The 20,689-nt window shown below is 43.8% G+C and overlaps 1 protein-coding gene across 1 annotated transcript in view; it reads right to left on the bottom strand.

The window, feature by feature from the left end:
- The window catches only part of LOC124046276 (SH3 and cysteine-rich domain-containing protein-like), a 96,014-nt gene that overhangs the window by 36,877 nt on the left and 38,448 nt on the right, over positions 1-20,689 (bottom strand). Inside the window, exons 6-7 of the mRNA XM_046366462.1 lie at positions 6,432-6,513; positions 2,324-2,400 (exon numbers count right to left, since the gene is read on the bottom strand). Coding sequence (XP_046222418.1) covers positions 2,324-2,400; positions 6,432-6,513 — 159 coding nt within the window. The remainder of the gene's footprint in view (positions 1-2,323; positions 2,401-6,431; positions 6,514-20,689) is intronic.

Here is a 20,689-nt window from a genome sequence, read left to right as displayed (position 1 = left end):
AGCAAGCAAGCAGATAGCAAGGGCTAGAAAGTTAGCCTTTGGGGGACGTCGCGATGGGGTTAAGTCTGTTTATGCCTCTTCATGCGGTGACATCGATAGACCGGTCGTGGGTCCGGATATTGTAGCCCAGGAGTATGCTTCGGTGGTAGCACAGGAGCTCTGGCCAGGCTAGCTTCAAGCTAAGTGGATGGAAACGCTAGCCAGGAGTAGTCACCTGGGGTTGCGGTAAGTTAGTTAGCTAGTTGTGAAGATCCAGATGAAAATGTTCCGTTTGCTGTGGGAATCCGGGGATAAAAATAATAGGTCCGTTATGCTCTGGTTAGAGTCGCGTTGTTCGAACTGGCAAGAGCTTTCCGAGCTAAAGGTTAGCTGATGACCGCTAGCAATGGTTTGCTGACTGGTAGCTGGTAGTTAGCTGGCTAGCTTCAGTTGAGGGGTTCCGGATCCGAAGTAAATATAAATACTTTAGAAAAAAAGCAGATCCACGCTACATTGGGTGAGGCGGGTTGCAGGAGAGTATTTAGATGTTGAGGTTTAGCAAAATGTTTTAAAAGATATGCGAAGAAAAATATGTTTAAAAAACTATATATACAAGGGACACGACACGACGAGACGTCTGACTGCTACACCATCTTGGATACAAGTGGCTGTAATGCCCCCTAAAAAAATCCATGCCTTTTGCATCCAGTGGTCGTTGTGCCCTTGAGTTGTGTGCCTCTCACTCACATGGCTCTCAGTCACGTGATTGGGTCTATCTCAAAGGCTACAAGTGAAGACAGACACATCGGGGACACAACTTCACGCGTCCAAATCCAATTCCGAGGCACATATTGAATATATTGGAAGAACTGTCCACATTCACTTTTCATCAGCCAACAAGATTAGTAGGCCTAACGAACAGCAAAAGCACTAGCATATGTCAATCTGCTATCCCCCATAGTACAAAAGTTGACCTATTCTGTGTGAGAAATAAATATTCAAAACATTGTCCAGGACAGTTGTAGGATGCGATAGATCCCAAATGAATACAACCACTAGCATCAAAAAAACATGTTTTAAGCAATGAGCCTAATGAAACAGATGAGAATGTTTAGCTTAAAATGTTGATCAACTATTAGGCTATTTCTTCACATTATAAGCACAGCAATGCGCACACGGCAGCAGGCTATAAGCGTGAATGTTCCATAAGTTGGAAAACACCATGGTGAAAATTATCTTTCCCAAATTTGAAACTCACACGCAGCTTATGTATGCCAGTTAGGCTCTATATCCCTTGTAAAGCGGATGAATGATTACTTTTAAGAAGTTGCCAACTTTAGTTGTGATCAAAACATATAGACCTATGGGCTAGGCTACAGGTGTGTGACTATGATTTGAAAAAGTCGCAAGTGATAATATATCATTCACAAGTGATAGGCTAATATTGTCACCCATCACACTATTATTGATTCAATCTTGTCTTTACATATACAAATTAATAAATGGGTGAAATTTGTTTTGATTTAGAATGGACCATTATCACGCACCTATCTCGAAACAGGTGCAGTGGAAAAAAATACATCTATGCACTTAAATAGCGAATGGAGAGCGCTTTTCCCGTGGTTCATTTTCATGTCAGCCAGGTAGGCTATACTCCTGTTTTAAAGAGAAGGAATGTGCTTAATATTAGGAAAGTTGAGAAATAAATATAGTATGCCTAGCCTATAGAAAGGTAATGGGATCCTCCTCTTTTTAATAGAGGCCATCACTTTGTTTTTTTCACGCAATTGCAAAGCCTATAGAAATGTTGCATAACATGAGCTCATAGTTCTGCTATGAAGTGTTTGATTTACATTTGCATTGACGTCAGAGTGATTAAAGGGAGTACCAGGCAGTTAGCAAGTTTGGTAGGCTACTAATGACCATCAGCAGCATCAGAACTGGGAGAATCCTAATTACCGTGACTAAACGGTCACATGGAATTTGAATGCCGTCATGACTCATGACCGCCGGTGTGGCAGTAATACTGTCACCGTAACAGCCCTACCCCACACTCTTGTCATTGTAATGTTGAAAATTGGGTCGGAATTACCAAAAGGGCACCGGGCAGATTAGTTGAAGTCAAAGCCGATATTGAGGTAATTAACTGCCAATCTGATGTTCAAAAGTTCCTATCGGTTGTAAGAAATGATAGTGGATACATTTCATGAAAATAAACTAAAAATAAACTACAAAATCACAAAATAGCAAAGTTGCGTCGAAAGCTTGCAAAACGGCAGCCATCCAGTACGGCGCCATCGCCATCTTCATACTATACTGTATATTAAGTGCTTGGGCTCCTTACCGGTGAATCATCAGGTTTCCTCTCAGCCACATGGCAATAGGGAATGGGCTCCGTCCCGTTCTCAAGTGATGTGAACACTGGAACACAAAACATTCAATAAATCACCACATATCAATGACAAATACTTAAATGATCAAAGCTATAGAAGACAGAGAAGCTTGGTTGAATATCTACAGCAGTGGGATTTTATCTACTGAATGTCCTGGAATAAACCTAAGCATTCATTTTACAAGCTTTGGTAGAGAAGCTATTTCATGAATAAATACATATTTCAGAAAGCCACATGGTATTCGGGTGGGACTACGAACGGGGCAGATTCTCATACTTTAAGTTTGGGTCATTTTTTCCAAACTGAGCCCTGTCCAGATATTCAAATATGGTTGAGTAGAAATTCCAGTCTCTACATGTGGCAAGCAGAGAGGAATACAGCACAATGTTTCTATTTCTCTATCCTTATGGGACAGATGATATTCTTTGGGTGGAGCTTCAAATGGCATTTTGAATAGTGTGCTTTCTTTGACTTCATTGTTCTGGGTGAATGCTACTGTAAGCAAAAGGTCAAGCTCATTGGCTTATTTCTCCTATAATTAAATGTGTCTTTGAGATCTTACTCTGAATACTGTACCCATACATATAACTGAGATGCAAGTAGGGGAGAGTGGGGTAAGTTGAGCAGTTCTTTAATTCCACATCACTCTGTCAAGGGAAATATAGTATTATTTCTAACAAATATATTTACATATACTGTATTTCAGTCTGTTTTGTATCCCTGGAAAGAATCAGAATTCATGTAAACATTACAGTTTTGAAAACATAGCTTGTCCAGAAAAAGGGGTCTCTTGGCTCAACTCCCCCTGGGTATGGGGTAAGGAGAGCGACAGGACAGGGTAAGTGAAGCAACATACACATTTCTGTACTGAATGCATTTGTAGCACTACATTTTAAAGACCATTTCTATCTTTATTTCCGAAACACAATTCAACACAATCGCTCTTTTATCTTTTAATAATTTAAAGCATATTTTAACTCAGGCTTAACACTGAACAAACACTTTGTACTTATAATTGTATTAAACCTCTTAAGGATCAGACCCTTTTTGAAATTTATAGGCCCTGTTGTTACCTCATATCCCAGCAATAATGTCTTGCAATTTGCTCGACTTGCCATTGGCTCAACCACTGGCTCAACTTACCCCAAGGCAAACATTTTGACTATATTAGCCGACACAGCTACATGGATGCACTTTCATGCTAGGTTTAGGACCTCATACTTAAGCTTATAAAGAATCCAACTGATATATAGAACAATCTTAAAATGATCTACTTTGGTTTAGATACAAGCATCCTGAAACTTCTAATAAGGAAGAAACCATGTGGTTTATTCCTTCACAGACTCCATGAAATGATTACCTCTTTTTTTGACCAAAAATATAGGACACATTGGATTTATATATATATTTTTTGCATTGTAATTTCAGAAAATGTATGTAATACACTGAGTATACCAAACATTAGGAACACCTTTCTGATATGTAGTTGCCTTCAGAACAGCCTCAATTTGTCAGCGCATGGACTCTACAATGTGTTGAAAGCATTCCACAGGGATGCTGGCCCATGTTGACTCCAATGCTTCCCACAATTGTGTCAAGTTGGATGGATGTCCTTTGGGTGGTGGACCATTCTTGATACACATGGGAAACTGGTGAGCGTGAAAAACCCAGCAGCATTGCAGTTCTTCAGACAAACCGGTGCGCCTGGCACCTACTACCATACCTCGTTCAAAGGCACTGAAATATTTTGTCTTGCCCTTTCATCCTCTGAATGGCACACATACACAATCCATATCTCAATTGATTCATGGCTTAAAAATCATTCTTTAACTTCTTCGAGATAGGGGGCGCTCTTTTAATTTTTGGATAAAAAACATTCCCGTTTTAAACAAGATATTTTGTCACGAAAAGATGCTCGACTATGCATGTAATTGACAGCTTTGGAAAGAAAAAACTCTGCCGTTTCCAAAACTGCAAAGATATTATCTGTGAGTGCCCCAGAACTAATGCTACAGGCGAAACCAAGATGAAATTTCATACAGGAAATGCCCCAGATTCTGAAGGCGCTGTGTTCCAATGTCTCCTTATATGGCTGTGAATGCGCCAGGAATGATCCTGCCCTTTCTGTCATTTCCCCAAGGTGTCTGCAGCATTGTGACGTAACATCTGAAGTTCTTCAAAGGTAAATGATTTTATTTGAATGCTTTTCTTGTTTTTGTGAAAATGTTGCATGCTGAATGCTAGGCTAAATGCTATGCTAGGCTATCAATACTCTTACACAAATGCTTGTTTAGCTATGGTTCAAAAGCATATTTTGAAAATCTGAGATGACAGTGTTGTTAACAAAAGGCTAAGCTTGAGAGCAAATATATTTATTTCATTTCATTTGCGATTTTCAAGAATAGTTAACGTTGCGTTATGGTAATGAGCTTGAGGCTGTATTCATGATCCCGGATCCGGGATGGCTAGAATCAAGAGGTTAGCTCCCGTTCATCTACACTGATTGAGGTGGATTTAACAAGTGACATAAATAAGAGATCATAGCTTTCATCTGAATTCACCTGGCCAGTCTATGTAATGGAAAGAGAAGGTGTTCCTAATCTTTGTACACTCAATGTATGTAACATACATGTTTGGTATATTGGTCAATTGTTTTGCAAGGCCTTCTACGGATTCTACAGAAAAGCTCAGTCAATGTCACCTCCCGGGTTCCGTAAGATTCATTCATACATTGATATAATTGATTTTCTGAAATACTGTATGTTATACAATCATGATAAACTTTTCACTACAGTCCAATTCCTATTCTGGCAATACTTTCACCTTGAAGTTCTATAATTTTCTTAATGTTTTGTATACTCAGTGTATATCTGCAGTAATAGCGGAATGATAGTGTTTCACAGTATTACTTACTCGCCAGTGTTGTAATTGGCTGTGATATTCGGCTAATGATTTTTCCGGCCGGAGCGGCATCTGTTGTTAAAATGGGAAAGCTGTTTTTGACTTTGTGGCTATGTTATCTAGTGGAAATCGGGTCAAGTGGCCAATGTAGAAATCGCACTGTTATTTCCTGGATGCTAAAATCGCTCAATTTCCGTTTACATGAGAGAACAAGCACTGAAAAGTGTAAAGAATCATTATACCATCTAAATTGCTATGAAATATATTTTCAATAACAAAAAATATTATTTTTTACAGCCCTTTGAAGCTGGTGGACTAAAGCCTAAAGTAAAAGGTTCATGTGCGACCCTCCGCCATGTTAGAAGAAATAGGATGCATGGGATGGGGGAGATTTGTTTTGAATGCAGCCTAGTGCTGTTGCAATTCACCTAGCTTCCACTTTAGGGGTGACGTTCTGAGAAATCCTAGGTATAGCATTTTTTAGATTATGGAGATATCATTAAGTAGTCAGTAATGTTTCATTCATAATGTCTATGCATAACAGAAGTGCATTTCCCAGTGTCACTAATGGCTGCCTCTTGGTACACCCAGTGGTGGAAAAAGTCAAAGTGAAAGTCACCCAGTAAAATATTACTTGAGTAAAAGTCTAAAAGTATTTTGTTTTAAATATACAGTACTTAAATATCAAAAGTAAATGTAATTTCTAAAATATACTTCAGGATCAAAAGTAAAAGTATGAATAATTTCAAATTTCTTACATTAAGCAAACCAGATGACACCATTTTCTTTAATTTTTTACAGATAGCTAGGAGCATACTCCAACACTCAGACATAATTTGGACTATTTTCCTGTCAAACAAATCATATTTTATTGGTCACATACACATGGTTAGCAGATGTTAATGCGAGTGTAGCGAAATGCTTGTGCTTTTAGTTCCGAGCCTGGTAAGCATTCAAAATGTAACGAATACTTTTGGATGCCAGGGAAAATGTATGGAGTAAAAGGTACATTATTTTCTTTAGGAATGTAGTGACGTAAAAGTAAAAAAATATAAATAGTAAAGTAAAGTACAAATAACCCCAAAAACTTAAGTAGTACTTTACAGTATTTTTACTTAGGTACTTTACTCCACTGAGTACACTGTGTACAGTACTCACCATTGTCACTGTGCTTCCTGGTGAGTTCATGTTGACTGCTGTGAGCGACAGCCTCTTCTGGAACCTGGGCCAAGTCACTGGTCTGTGGGAGCAGATAGAAGCTATTACATCTAACTGACATATTGATACCAGTCATTCAGATCACCCGTCATACAGTAGATAGGTACCCAGAACATGCACACACTGAGAAACCCTGCTTTCTACAACATCCTAATGTTTGCCACACTTCTGAGAATCATAGAGGGTGGTCTAGATGTTGGACCACTTTCAGGACCACCATAAAAGCTTTGATGTTATCTTGAATTTACAAAAGATGCTCAATGGAGCTCCAATACATTGACTAATATTATGACTGGGCTACAGTTGAAGGAATCATAACAACACTGATGATCCAATCAACTGATTGTGGAAGTAAAGTAATATGGGCTCAAAATCTGCAGTTGGTCATTATTATTGTATGCAGTGGTAAGCAAAAGGGGTGGGTGAGCTGAGTTTACTTGAGTTTGCCCTCTGCTATCATTGATGGTAACCCTTGCTGTGATCATATTGTCCCAGTGTCTAAACACATAGTATTTTAGACCCATTCATAGCAGTTGCCGTTGACAGGACTGCCCTGGTTGCTTTGAGACATCCTTGTAGAAAGGGCTGATTCTAGTCGCAGTACAGTTAATGTGAGATTTACACAGATAAACTGCAGGAGATGAAAGGTGTAATTTTTATGCTTTGAGTCTTCGAGTCCTCCTCTCTGTCTAAAAGCTCTGTAATCTGAGCGTTTTTCATGAGCAGATATCTCTCCTGGAGTCGTCATTCCAATCCCCCCTAGATTTCCTTTATTGGTCATATTTACTCCTTATTGGCTGTAATTGATTACACGATCAACTGTGGTGTAAAGTACTTAAGTAAAAATACTTTAAAGTACTACTGTACTTAAGTTGTTTTTTGGGGTATTTGTACTTTACTTTACTATTTCTATTTTTGACAACTTTTACTTTTACTCCTCCATTCCTAAAGAAAATAATGTACTTTTTACTCCATACATTTTCTCTGACACCCAAAAGTACTCGTTACATTTTGAATGCTTGTTAACAGGACAGAAAAATGGTCCAATTCACGCACTAATCAAGAGAACAAGCATGCTCATCCCCACTGCCTCTGATTTGATGGACTCACTAAACACAAATGCTTCATTTGTAAATTATGTCTGATTGTTGGAGTGTGCCCCTGACTATCCGTAAATTTTTAAAAACAAGACAATCGTTTCCTGGTTTTTACCATTTCTGCCTGCCCTGAGCCTGCCTGCTGTTCTGTACCTTGTCACACCACCCTGGATTATTGACCTCTGCCTGCTCTGACCCCGAGACTGCCTGCCGTTCTGTACCTTATGGACTCGGATCAGGCCTGTGGTTTTGCCTGCCCCCTGTTCTAGTAATAAACGTTGTCACTTCGACACTGTCTGCATCTGGGTCTTCTCCTGAAACGTGATAAATAATAATAATACAAACAGCCAGCTGCGCAAGTGAAATAATTTTCTGTATTCCTAAACAAAACCACCAGTGCATGAACAATTGCAAAGGATTAATTGCATGAATAAATATTTGTGGAAATATATTCATGACAAGATATAAAAACAGTCATTTGTTGATCGTATCAGACACTGTATTATGCCCTTCTACCCGTGCCTTTACACATGAATCAATCGCGTCTTCTCTTTATGCTTTGGGTCCACAGTCAGCACACAGCTTCGGGGCTTTGTGTGAACAAATGTGTCTCATTCCGCGTGCACCTACTTGACATTGTCTTATTTTCCCAGAATGGGAACTGTGGTGCTTGGGGAAGAGGGAGAGCAGGACCTGCTGCCTTGGCAGCCTGCTTGACGGCTGTAGCTTCTTTCTTGGCGTTCATGTGGTTCTCACAATGCTCACATGCCAGACCCATGATGAAATCTCTCCTGCTGACTGTCTTATCAAGGCATTGCTTGTACAACACGTACGCGTTGATGGCACCCATGTCGAGCACATTGTAAAACACCACAACAGGAGAGCTGCGAGTACCTCCTTTTACAGAGCACAGTCTTGCCATCTGGTCGAGTGCACCCACACTAAACTATTACATAAAATAGAATAGGTTAGAATTATATAGAATAATAATACTAATAGTAATAATATAAATGTAATATAATGAAATATTTGGTGTTTGGCAGGTGGAAAGGCTATCTGTATATGGCAGAGATATATACCATTGTGCGATTTCAGTCTGTCACCGTCTCCGGTTTCTTCTTCTGGTCACTGCCGATGGCAACAATGGGATGCATGGTGCTGAGGATGCAAACACTTATTTATTTTACATCTGTACACCATGAGTGTTGCTTTACCACAGCTCCACTGGTATGTTGTTTTGCGCAGAGGGGGGCAGCTCCCGCCTTTGTTTGTTCACTGTTCCAAGCAGGCTAGTCTTATTTGCAATCAACTTGTCTACCAGGGAAATTGATGTGAATAAGTTGTCCATGGTCACATTTCTGTCTTTGCCCATGGAAGGCTCCACGAGTCTCAAACCCATAGTCTCAGAAAACCGCTCACCCGCTGGCCTGGTTTCATCTTTCTCCAGATATGGAAAGCCATTGAGCAAGTACTTGGCTTTGACATCTAACCAAAACTGAACTAAAGTGACATGCACCATTATCAGTTTCTGTTTGGTTTCTATCGCCCATTCATCCACTGACTTCAGGCAACAGTAAAGGGAGCACCCCCTATCCCCTATCCACATCGACATCTGCATCTAACCAAAACTGAACTAAAGTGACATGCACCATTATCAATTTCTATCTGGTTTCTATCGCCCATTCATCCATTGACTTCAGGAAACAACAGAGGGAGCAGTGGGAGCACCCCCCTATCCACATCGACGGGACAACAGTGGAGAAGGTAGAATGCTTCAAGTTCCTCTGCGTGCACCTTTTCAATCTCAGGAGGCTAAAGAAATTTGACTTGGCACCAAAACCCTCACAAACTTTTACAGGTGTACAATTGAGACCATCCTGTCGGGCTGTATCACTGCCTGGTACGCCAATTGCACCGCCCACAACAGCAGGGCTCTCCAAAGGGTTGTGCTGTCTGCCCAATGCATCAACCTACCTGCCCTCCAGGACACCTACAGCACTTGAAGGCCAAAACAGGAAGGCCAAAAAGATAATCAAGGGCAAAACCACCCAAGCAACTGCCTGTTCACCCTGCTATCATCCAGAAGACGAGGTCAGTACAGGTGCATCAAAGCTGGGAGCGAGAGACTGAAAAACAGCTTCTATTTCAAGGCCATCAGTATGTTAAATAGCCATCACTAGCACATTAGAGGCTGCTGCCCTATACACACATACTTTAAACCACTGGCCACTTTAATAATGGAACACTAGTCACTTTAATAGTGTTTACATATTTTGCCTTACTCATCTCATATGTACACTACCATTCAAAAGTTTGGGGTCACTTAGAAATGTCCTTGTTTTTGAAAGAAAAGCACATTTCTTGTCCATTAAAATAACATCAAATTGATCTGAAATACAGTGTAGACATAGTTAATGTTGGAAATGGCTATTGTAGCTGGAAACAGCAGATTTGTTTTTATGGAACATCTACATACAGTAGGCGTACAGAGGCACATTATCAGCAACCATCACTCCTGTGTTCCAATGGAACGTTGTGTTAGCTAATCCAAGTTTATCATTTTAAAAGGCTAATTGATCATTAGAAAACCCTTTTGCAATTATGTTAGCACAGCTGAAAACTGTTAAGATCTCGTACAATGCTGTGTCCTACTCCCTTCACAGAACAGCACAAATTGGCTCTAACCAGAATAGAAAGAGGAGTGGGAGGTCCCTGTGCACAACTGAGCAAGAGGACAAGCACATTAGAGTGTCTAGTTTGAGAAAAAGACTCCTCACAAGTCCTCAACTGGCATAGAGGTGACTCCAGGATGCTGGTCTTCTAGGCAGTGTTCCTCTGTCCAGTATCTGTGTTCTTTTGCCCATCTTAAACTTGTATTTTTATTGGCCAGTCTGAGATATGAAGATGCCAGTTGAGGACTTGTGAGGTGTTCTGTGAAGGAAGTAGTACACAGCGTTGTACGGGATTTGCCTTAATCGACAGCCATATCTTTGGCACCCCGGGAACAGTGGGTTAACTGCCTTGCTCAAGGGCAGAATGACAGATTTTTTACCTTGTCAGCTCAGGGTTTCGATCCAGCAACCTTTCGTTTACTGGCCCAACAGTCTAACCACTAGGGGCCTGCTGCACAGCCAGAGCACGGACATTCTTGGAAAAGATTAGATTTGGAAATAGAGCTGCACCTCTTGAATTTTGAGTTATTTGAAAAAGGTAAGTGTCATAGAAATGAAAATATTTTACCTGCATGTGACCCTGAAGGTGGATTTAATAAAGCGATGCTCCTTTTCCTGCATCTGTCAATTACAAAATTCGCCCATCTCTTCGTGTACAATTTGACAATTTATAGGCTTAATATTGTCACTCATCAGATTATTGTAAATTTAATATTGTCTATTGGCTAACTCTTATTATGTGTGAAATTAGTTTTGGTATAGTTTAGGTGTAGTTTCGATGGGCCTGCTGTGCCGGGTGACTGGCATCGTTTGTTTCCCGCTCATCAACATGGATAGAGTCAAGGATATGTTTTGCATTATTCTTAAGACCTACTGCAACATATAGCAAGTTTTCATTTACCTTACAATACATTTTATTAGTAATAGAGTTACAGTATATAAAACAGTCCTTCAATAGCTTATTTTTACAAAGTAAAACGTAAAAGAGAATGGTATCAACCTGCAAGGTGCGTGGTCAAATCATTAACTGAGCGCCAACGCTGATAAATAGGCATAACACAAACTCATCATTACACTATTGTCTTTCTAAATTAAATCAACCTCTTCACCTTCCTAATCATGCACCCTCCTTATCATTCAGTTAGGCCTAATTTAAATTCAATTGTGAAGGTGCATAGTTATTGCCCATTCATCCATTTGTCGTTCATTCAGTGAGGAAAGAGAGTCGCATTAGCGCCTGGCTGGGTACCAACGACCTACAGCAGATTGTCTTGGGGGATTAAGTTGGGAATAGGTGTGACAAAAATGGGTAAGAAGGCTCTAAATACTTTTCTGTTTGTGATTTCAAAATTCTGACAAACGAGCAGTGTAAAATAGAAACATTTAGGGAAAGTCAGGAAAGGGACAGGACATAGTTTTTTGGTGGGGAGCAGATTTTTTTATTTACAAAATCAAACGCCAGTGGCCGTTCGGCTATGGCGGTTCTAGTGTTAAACTTGTCCGGTCTGTGAGGAGCAGACATGGAGACTGAGAGAAGAGAGAACCCACGATCTAGAGGGATGGAAAGCAGTTGCTTCGCGAGCCTGAAAATACATGATCTAAGTGATTGATAGTTGGTATTCAGCAGCCATAAAAGTATGTGTCATGCAGGTGAATGAGGACCCAAAAGCGACTTGGCGAAAACAGAGTATTTAATCCAGAATAAACTTTACAAAACAAAAAGCATAATACTACACGTAAAGACGAGAACAGACTGGAGACTTGATCGAGAACTGCAGGTTGCCTCGGGAAGGCACTTGAACCTAGCAGACTCAGACACCTGCTCACCACGCAGCATCTGAGGGAAACACGACACGACAGGGCAAAACATCGACACAGCACGGTGAATTATAGATGAGGATCCGACAGGGCAGGTACGGGAAACAAGGAGAGAAATAGGGACTCTAATCAGGGAAAAGGATCGGGAACAGGTGTGGGAAGACTAAATGATGATTAGGGGAATAGGAACAGCTGGGAGCAGGAACGGAACGATAGAGAGAAGAGAGAGCGAGAGAGTGAGAGAGGGAGGGGGAGAGAGAGGGCTAGAAAGAGGGAAAGAACCTAATAAGACCAGCAGAGGGAAACGAATAGAATGGGAAGCACAGGGACAAGACATGATAATAAATGACAAAACATGACAGTACCCCCCCACTCACCGAGCGCCTCCTGGCGCACTCGAGGAGGAATCCTGGCGGCAACGGAGGAAATCATCAATGAGTGAACGGTCCAGCACGTCCCGAGACGGAACTCAACTCCTCTCCTCAGGACCGTAACCCTCCCAATCCACTAAGTATTGGTGACCCCGTCCCCGAGAACGCATGTCCATGATCTTATGTACCTTGTAAATAGGTGCGCTCTCGACAAGGACGGGAGGGGGAGGGAAGACGAACGGGGTGCGAAGAAAGGGCTTAACACAGGAGACATGGAAGACAGGATGGACGCGACGAAGATGTCGCGGAAGAAGCAGTCGCACAGCGACAGGATTGACGACCTGGGAGACACGGAACGGACCAATGAACCGCGGAGTCAACTTACGAGAAGCTGTCGTAAGAGGAAGGTTGCGAGTGGAAAGCCACACTCTCTGGCCGCAACAATACCTAGGACTCTTAATCCTGCGTTTATTGGCGGCTCTCACAGTCTGTGCCCTGTAGCGGCAAAGTGCAGACCTCACCCTCCTCCAGGTGCGCTCACAACGTTGGACAAACGCTTGAGCGGAGGGAACGCTGGACTCGGCAAGCTGGGAAGAGAATAGAGGAGGCTGGTAACCCAGACTACTCTGAAACGGAGATAACCCGGTAGCAGACGAAGGAAGCGAGTTGTGAGCGTATTCTGCCCAGGGGAGCTGTTCTGCCCAAGACGCAGGGTTTCTGAAAGAAAGGCTGCGTAGTATGCGACCAATCGTCTGATTGGCCCTCTCTGCTTGACCGTTAGACTGGGGATGAAACCCGGAAGAGAGACTGACGGACGCACCAATCAAACGACAGAACTCCCTCCAAAACTGTGACGTGAATTGCGGGCCTCTGTCTGAAACGGCGTCTAACGGGAGGCCATGAATTCTGAACACATTCTCGATAATGATTTGTGCCGTCTCCTTAGCGGAAGGAAGTTTTGCGAGGGGAATGAAATGTGCCGCCTTAGAGAACCTATCGACAACCGTAAGAATCACAGTCTTCCCCGCAGACAAAGGCAGACCGGTAATGAAGTCTAGGGCGATGTGAGACCATGGTCGAGAAGGAATGGGGAGCGGTCTGAGACGACCAGCAGGAGGAGAGTTACCCGACTTAGTCTGCGCGCAGTCCGAACAAGCAGCCACGAAACGGCGCGTGTCACGCTCCTGAGTCGGCCACCAAAATCGCTGGCGAATAGACGCAAGAGTGCCTCGAACACCGGGATGACCAGCTAACTTGGCAGAGTGAGCCCACTGAAGAACAGCCAGACGAGTGGAAACAGGAACGAAAAGGAGGTTACTAGGACAAGCGCGCGGCGACGCAGTGTGCGTGAGTGCTTGCTTAACCTGTCTTTCAATTCCCCAGACTGTCAACCCGACAACACGCCCATAAGGAAGAATCCCCTCGGGATCAGTAGAAGCCACAGAAGAACTAAACAGACGGGATAAGGCATCAGGCTTGGTGTTCTTGCTACCCGGACGGTAAGAAATCACAAACTCGAAACGAGCGAAAAACAACGCCCAACGAGCTTGACGGGCATTAAGTCGTTTGGCAGAACGGATGTACTCAAGGTTCTTATGGTCTGTCCAAACGACAAAAGGAACGGTCGCCCCCTCCAACCACTGTCGCCATTCGCCTAGGGCTAAGCGGATGGCGAGCAGTTCACGGTTACCCACATCATAGTTGCGCTCAGATGGCGACAGGCGATGAGAAAAATAAGCGCAAGGATGAACCTTATCGTCAGACTGGAAGCGCTGGGATAGAATGGCTCCCACGCCTACCTCTGAAGCGTCAACCTCGACAATGAATTGTCTAGTGACGTCAGGAGTAACGAGGATAGGAGCGGACGTAAAACGTTCTTTTAGAAGATCAAAAGCTCCCTGGGCGGAACCGGACCACTTAAAACACGTCTTGACAGAAGTAAGAGCTGTGAGAGGGGCAGCAACTTGACCGAAATTACGAATGAAACGCCGATAGAAATTAGCGAAACCTAAAAAGCGCTGCAACTCGACACGTGACCTTGGAACGGGCCAATCACTGACAGCTTGGACCTTAGCGGAATCCATCTGAATGCCTTCAGCGGAAATAACGGAACCGAGAAAAGTAACGGAGGAGACATGAAAAGAGCACTTCTCAGCCTTTACGTAGAGACAATTCTCTAAAAGGCGCTGTAGAACACGTCGAACGTGCTGAACATGAATCTCGAGTGACGGTGAAAAAATCAGGATATCGTCAAGATAGACAAAAACAAAGATGTTCAGCATGTCTCTCAGAACATCATTAACTAATGCCTGAAAAACAGCTGGCGCATTGGCGAGACCAAACGGCAGAACCCGGTACTCAAAATGCCCTAACGGAGTGTTAAACGCCGTTTTCCACTCGTCCCCCTCTCTGATGCGCACGAGATGGTAAGCGTTACGAAGGTCCAACTTAGTAAAGCACCTGGCTCCCTGCAGAATCTCGAAGGCTGATGACATAAGGGGAAGCGGATAACGATTCTTAACCGTTATGTCATTCAGCCCTCGATAATCCACGCAGGGGCGCAGAGTACCGTCCTTCTTCTTAACAAAAAAGAACCCCGCCCCGGCCGGAGAGGAAGAAGGCACTATGGTACCGGCGTCAAGAGACACAGATAAATAATCCTCGAGAGCCTTACGTTCGGGAGCCGACAGAGAGTATAGTCTACCCCGAGGAGGAGTGGTCCCCGGAAGGAGATCAATACTACAATCATACGACCGGTGAGGAGGAAGGGAGTTGGCTCGGGACCGACTGAAGACCGTGCGCAGATCATGATATTCCTCCGGCACTCCTGTCAAATCGCCAGGTTCCTCCTGAGAAGTGGGGACAGAAGAAATGGGAGGGATGGCAGACATTAAGCACTTCACATGACAAGATACGTTCCAGGATAGGATAGAATTACAAGACCAATTAATAGAAGGATTATGACATACTAGCCAGGGATGACCCAAAACAACAGGTGTGAAAGGTGAACGAAAAATCAAAAAAGAAATAGTCTCACTGTGGTTACCAGATACTGTGAGAGTTAAAGGTAGTGTCTCAAATCTGATACTGGGAAGATGACTACCATCTAAGGCAAACATGGGCGTAGGCTTGTCTAACTGTCTGAAAGGAATGTTATGTTTCCGAACCCATGCTTCGTCCATGAAACAACCCTCAGCCCCAGAGTCGATCAAGGCACTGCATGTAGCACCCGAACCGGTCCAGCGTAGATGGACCGACATAGTAGTACAAGATCTAGATGAAGAGACCTGAGTAGTAGCGCTCACCAGTAGCCCTCCGCTTACTGATGGGCTCTGGCCTCTTACTGGACATGAATTAACAAAATGTCCATCAAATCCGCAATAGAGGCACAGGCGGTTGGTGATCCTCCGTTCCCTCTCCTTAGTCGAGATGCGAATCCCTCCCAGCTGCATGGGCTCAGTCTCAGAGCCAGAGGAGGGAGATGGTTGCGATGCGGAGCAGGGAAACACCGTTGATGCGAGCTCTCTTCCACGAGCCTGGTGACGAAGATCTACCCGTCGTTCTATGCGGATGGCGAGAGCAATCAAAGAGTCCACACTGGAAGGAACCTCCCGAGAGAGAATCTCATCTTTGACCACTGTGTGGAGTCCCTCCAGAAAACGAGCGAGCAGCGCCGGCTCGTTCCAGTCACTAGAGGCAGCAAGAGTACGAAACTCTATAGAGTAATCCGTTATGGATCGATCACCTTGGCATAGGGAAGCCAGGACCCTAGAAGCCTCCCCACCAAAAACTGAACGGTCAAAAACCCGAATCATCTCCTCTTTAAAGTTCTGGTAATTGTTAGAACAATCAGCCCTTGCCTCCCAGATAGCTGTGCCCCACTCTCGGGCCCGGCCAGTAAGGAGTGAAATGACGTAAGCAACCCGAGCTCTCTCTCTAGAGTATGTGTTGGGTTGGAGAGAGAACACAATCTCACACTGGGTGAGAAAGGAGCGGCACTCAGTGGGCTGCCCGGAGTAGCAAGGTGGGTTATTAACCCTAGGTTCTGGAGGCTCGGCAGGCCAGGAAGTAACAGGTGGCACGAGACGAAGACTCTGGAACTGTCCAGAGAGGTCGGAAACCTGAGCGGCCAGGCTCTCCACGGCATGGCGAGCAGCAGACAATTCCTGCTCGTGTCTGCCGAGCATGGCTCCTTGGATCTCGACGGCAGTGTTACGAGCGTCTGTAGTCGCTGGGTCCATTCCTTGGTCGGATCCTTCTGTCATGCAGGTGAATGAGGACCCAAAAGCGACTTGGCGAAAACAGAGTATTTAATCCAGAATAAACTTTACAAAACAAAAAGCATAATACTACACGTAAAGACGAGAACAGACTGGAGACTTGATCGAGAACTGCAGGTTGCCTCGGGAAGGCACTTGAACCTAGCAGACTCAGACACCTGCTCACCACGCAGCATCTGAGGGAAACACGACACGACAGGGCAAAACATCGACACAGCACGGTGAATTATAGATGAGGATCCGACAGGGCAGGTACGGGAAACAAGGAGAGAAATAGGGACTCTAATCAGGGAAAAGGATCGGGAACAGGTGTGGGAAGACTAAATGATGATTAGGGGAATAGGAACAGCTGGGAGCAGGAACGGAACGATAGAGAGAAGAGAGAGCGAGAGAGTGAGAGAGGGAGGGGGAGAGAGAGGGCTAGAAAGAGGGAAAGAACCTAATAAGACCAGCAGAGGGAAACGAATAGAATGGGAAGCACAGGGACAAGACATGATAATAAATGACAAAACATGACAGTATGCCTTAATTACTTTGAAAAACTCCTAAAACAGTGATTTTGTCAGACAGCATAGGCTCATAGTCATAAAATAAAAAAAATATTTGATTTAAAGTAAAGGAAATGTAATATATGATGGTTAATAAGTGATGAACAGTAATGGGCAGTCACTAACATCATGGGACTTGTATTCATTGTTTTATTCAGTGTTACAGCATTCAACCCACATAATGCATCGAAACCCGTGATCATTTTTTTAATAATCAATCCGAACCGACCTCAAAAAGCACTAATCGCTCGGCATTAAAGATGAAAGAGAAGCACCAAAGCACAGAACTTCATGACATAAACACATTAAAATCACCTGCTTAATGATTGTTATGTTAGTAGCCTAACCACAGGTTTGACATACTGTAGCTATTAGTTAACTAGTTATGAATCACTATGTGTTGCTGATGGGCAGTGGATTCAAAGGGAAGCCAGGCGTCCCCAAATATTTAACCAATAAAAATTCTAAAATAATTTATCTTTCGTCTCTCTGTGTTTTCATACATTTCCATGAATTAGCAAGTGGCTGAATCTCAGTATGTGTAGCCCATGTATCTGATGCTGTCTGGACCAAAAGAGTATAACATGTTGCCGCAGTAGCATTTGATTGATTGAGACCTGTAAGCATTTGGCCATTTGGTATTTGGCCTAAAATAATTAGCCAATCATCGTTGAGCTGAGCTAAACTGTGGGTTGTCTTGGTGCAGCAAAATGCCCGACCAAGGGAAGCCAGTTTGGATTTGGCTTCAGAGCAATCAAAACACTTCCTAAGCAAAACATCATTTTCAAACTTGTCTGTTTCTGATCTGCTATGTTGATGTCCTGCAGTAGCTAGCTTGCTAAATCAGGCCTTTCCTAAGCCATGGATGGAGATGGAAGCTAGCAAACATTTTAGCTAGGTAGCCTATGACAACAAAAATAAAAGTGTACTGTATGACTGAGCCATAAACCATTTTGCCAACATGAAAGAGAGGAGAATGGCATTGGCGTTCAACTAGTCTACAAGTAGGGCGAGTCAAAAAAAAAGTTTTACTTGCATGAGCACGGACACACACGCATGCACACACACACAGATAAATCAGTACCATGGACAGCCACATGATATTTAGCCACATTGATTGGACTAAATTGTTTTTGGTATCTTTAAATTTGTTTTCAGTGTATTCAACTAAGCATATATAGCCTTGTTTATTTGATGATGTTTAAACGTTTACGTTGAAATAGTGCTTGAATTAGCGGAGGCAGTGCTCCTGTTGTCTTTGTGGTGACTTGCGGTAACTCCGTGGTTCAAAATCAGTAGTTGTCTAGTAAACTGTCGAAAGGATGAACTTATTGACTATGCTACAGGTGAACGTATAACGTATAACAGGTATAACGTATTACATGCAATATTTGCTTTGTGAACTTCACCGGTTTTGTGATGAAACAAACGTATGCGTAGTTGAATATTGTCATGTTTTGTCATTTATTATCTTGTCTTGTCCCTGTGCTTCCCATTCTATTCGTTTCCCTTTGCTGGTCTTATTAGGTTCTTTCCCTCTTTCTATCCCTCTCTCTCCCCCTCCCTCTCTCACTCTCTCGCTCTCTCTTCTCTCTATCGTTCCGTTCCCGCTCCCAGCTGTTCCTATTCCCCTAATCAATCATTTAGTCTTCCCACACCTGTTCCCGATCCTTTCCCCTGATTAGAGTCCCTATTTCTTCCTTTGTGTTCCGTTCCTGTCCTGTCGGTTCCTTGTCTAGAATTCACCGTGCTGTGTTTGTGTATCGCCCTGTCGTGTCGTGTTTTCCTCAGATGCTGCGTGGTGAGCAGGTGTCTGAGTCTGTCTGGTTCAAGTGCCTTCCCGAGGCAACCTGCTGTTCACCTGCTGTTCAAGATCGAGTCTCCAGTTTGTCCTCGTCATTTCGAGTGAAAGTTGTGTTTTTTGTTTGTATTTACTTTACTGGATTAAAGACTCTGTTTTCGCCAAGTCGCTTTTGGGTCCTCTTTCACCTGCATGACAGAAGGAACCGACCAAGGAATGGACCCAGCGACTTCAGACGCTCGTTACACTGCCGTCGAGATCCAAGGAGCCATGCTCGGCAGACACGAGCAGGAATTGTCTGCTGCTCGCCATGCCGTGGAGAACCTGGCCGCTCAGGTTTCCGACCTCTCTGGACAGTTCCAGAGTCTCGTCTCGTGCCACCTGTTACTTCCTGGCCTGCCGAGCCTCCAGAACCTAGGGTTAATAACCCACCTTGCTACTCCGGGCAGCCCACTGAGTGCCGCTCCTTTCTCACGCAGTGTGAGATTGTGTTCTCTCTCCAACCCAACACATACTCTAGAGAGAGAGCTCGGGTTGCTTACGTCATTTCACTCCTTACTGGCCGGGCTCGAGAATGGGGCACAGCTATCTGGGAGGCAAGGGCTGATTGCTCTAACAGGTTCCAGAACTTTAAAGAGGAGATGATTCGGGTTTTTGACCGTTCAGTTTTTGGTAGGGAGGCTTCTAGGGCCCTGGCTTCCTTATGCCAAGGTGAACGGTCCATAACGGATTATTCTATTGAGTTTCGCACTCTTGCTGCCTCTAGTGAGTGGAACGAGCCGGCGCTGCTCGCTCGTTTTCTGGAGGGACTCCACGCAGTGGTTAAGGATGAGATTCTCTCCCGGGAGGTTCCTTCAGATGTGGACTCTTTGATTGCTCTCGCCATCCGCATAGAACGACGGGTAGATCTTCGTCACCGGGCTCGTGGAAGAGAGCTCGCATCAACGGTGTTTCCCTGCTCCGCATCGCAACCATCTCCCTCCTCTGGCTCAGAGTCTGAGCCCATGCAGCTGGGAGGGATTCGCATCTCGACTAAGGAGAGGGAACGGAGGATCACCAACCGCCTGTGCCTCTATTGCGGAGTTGCTGGACATTTTGTTAATTCATGTCCAGTAAAAGCCAGAGCTCATCTGTAAGCGGAGGGCTACAGGTGAGCGCAACTACTCAAGTCTCTCCATCAAAATCCTGTACTACTTTGTCGGTCCATCTACGCTGGACCGGTTCGGGTGCTACATGTAGTGCCTTGATAGACTCTGGGGCTGAGGGTTGTTTCATGGACGAAGCATGGGTTCGGAAACATGACATTCCTTTCAGAGAGTTAGAGAAGCCTACGCCCATGTTCGCCTTAGATGGTAGTCATCTTCCCAGTATCAGATTTGAGACACTACCTTTAACCCTCACAGTATCTGGTAACCACAGTGAGACTATTTCTTTTTTGATTTTTCGTTCACCGTTTACACCTGTTGTTTTGGGTCATCCCTGGCTAGTATGTCATAATCCTTCTATTAATTGGTCTAGTAATTCTATCCTATCCTGGAACGTTTCTTGTCATGTGAAGTGTTTAATGTCTGCCATCCCTCCCGTTTCTTCTGTCCCTACTTCTCAGGAGGA

The sequence above is a fragment of the Oncorhynchus gorbuscha genome, linkage group LG10 (genome assembly GCF_021184085.1).
Source record: "Oncorhynchus gorbuscha isolate QuinsamMale2020 ecotype Even-year linkage group LG10, OgorEven_v1.0, whole genome shotgun sequence".
Classification (NCBI taxonomy): domain Eukaryota; kingdom Metazoa; phylum Chordata; class Actinopteri; order Salmoniformes; family Salmonidae; genus Oncorhynchus; species Oncorhynchus gorbuscha.
This window is presented reverse-complemented; position numbering and strand designations above follow the sequence as displayed.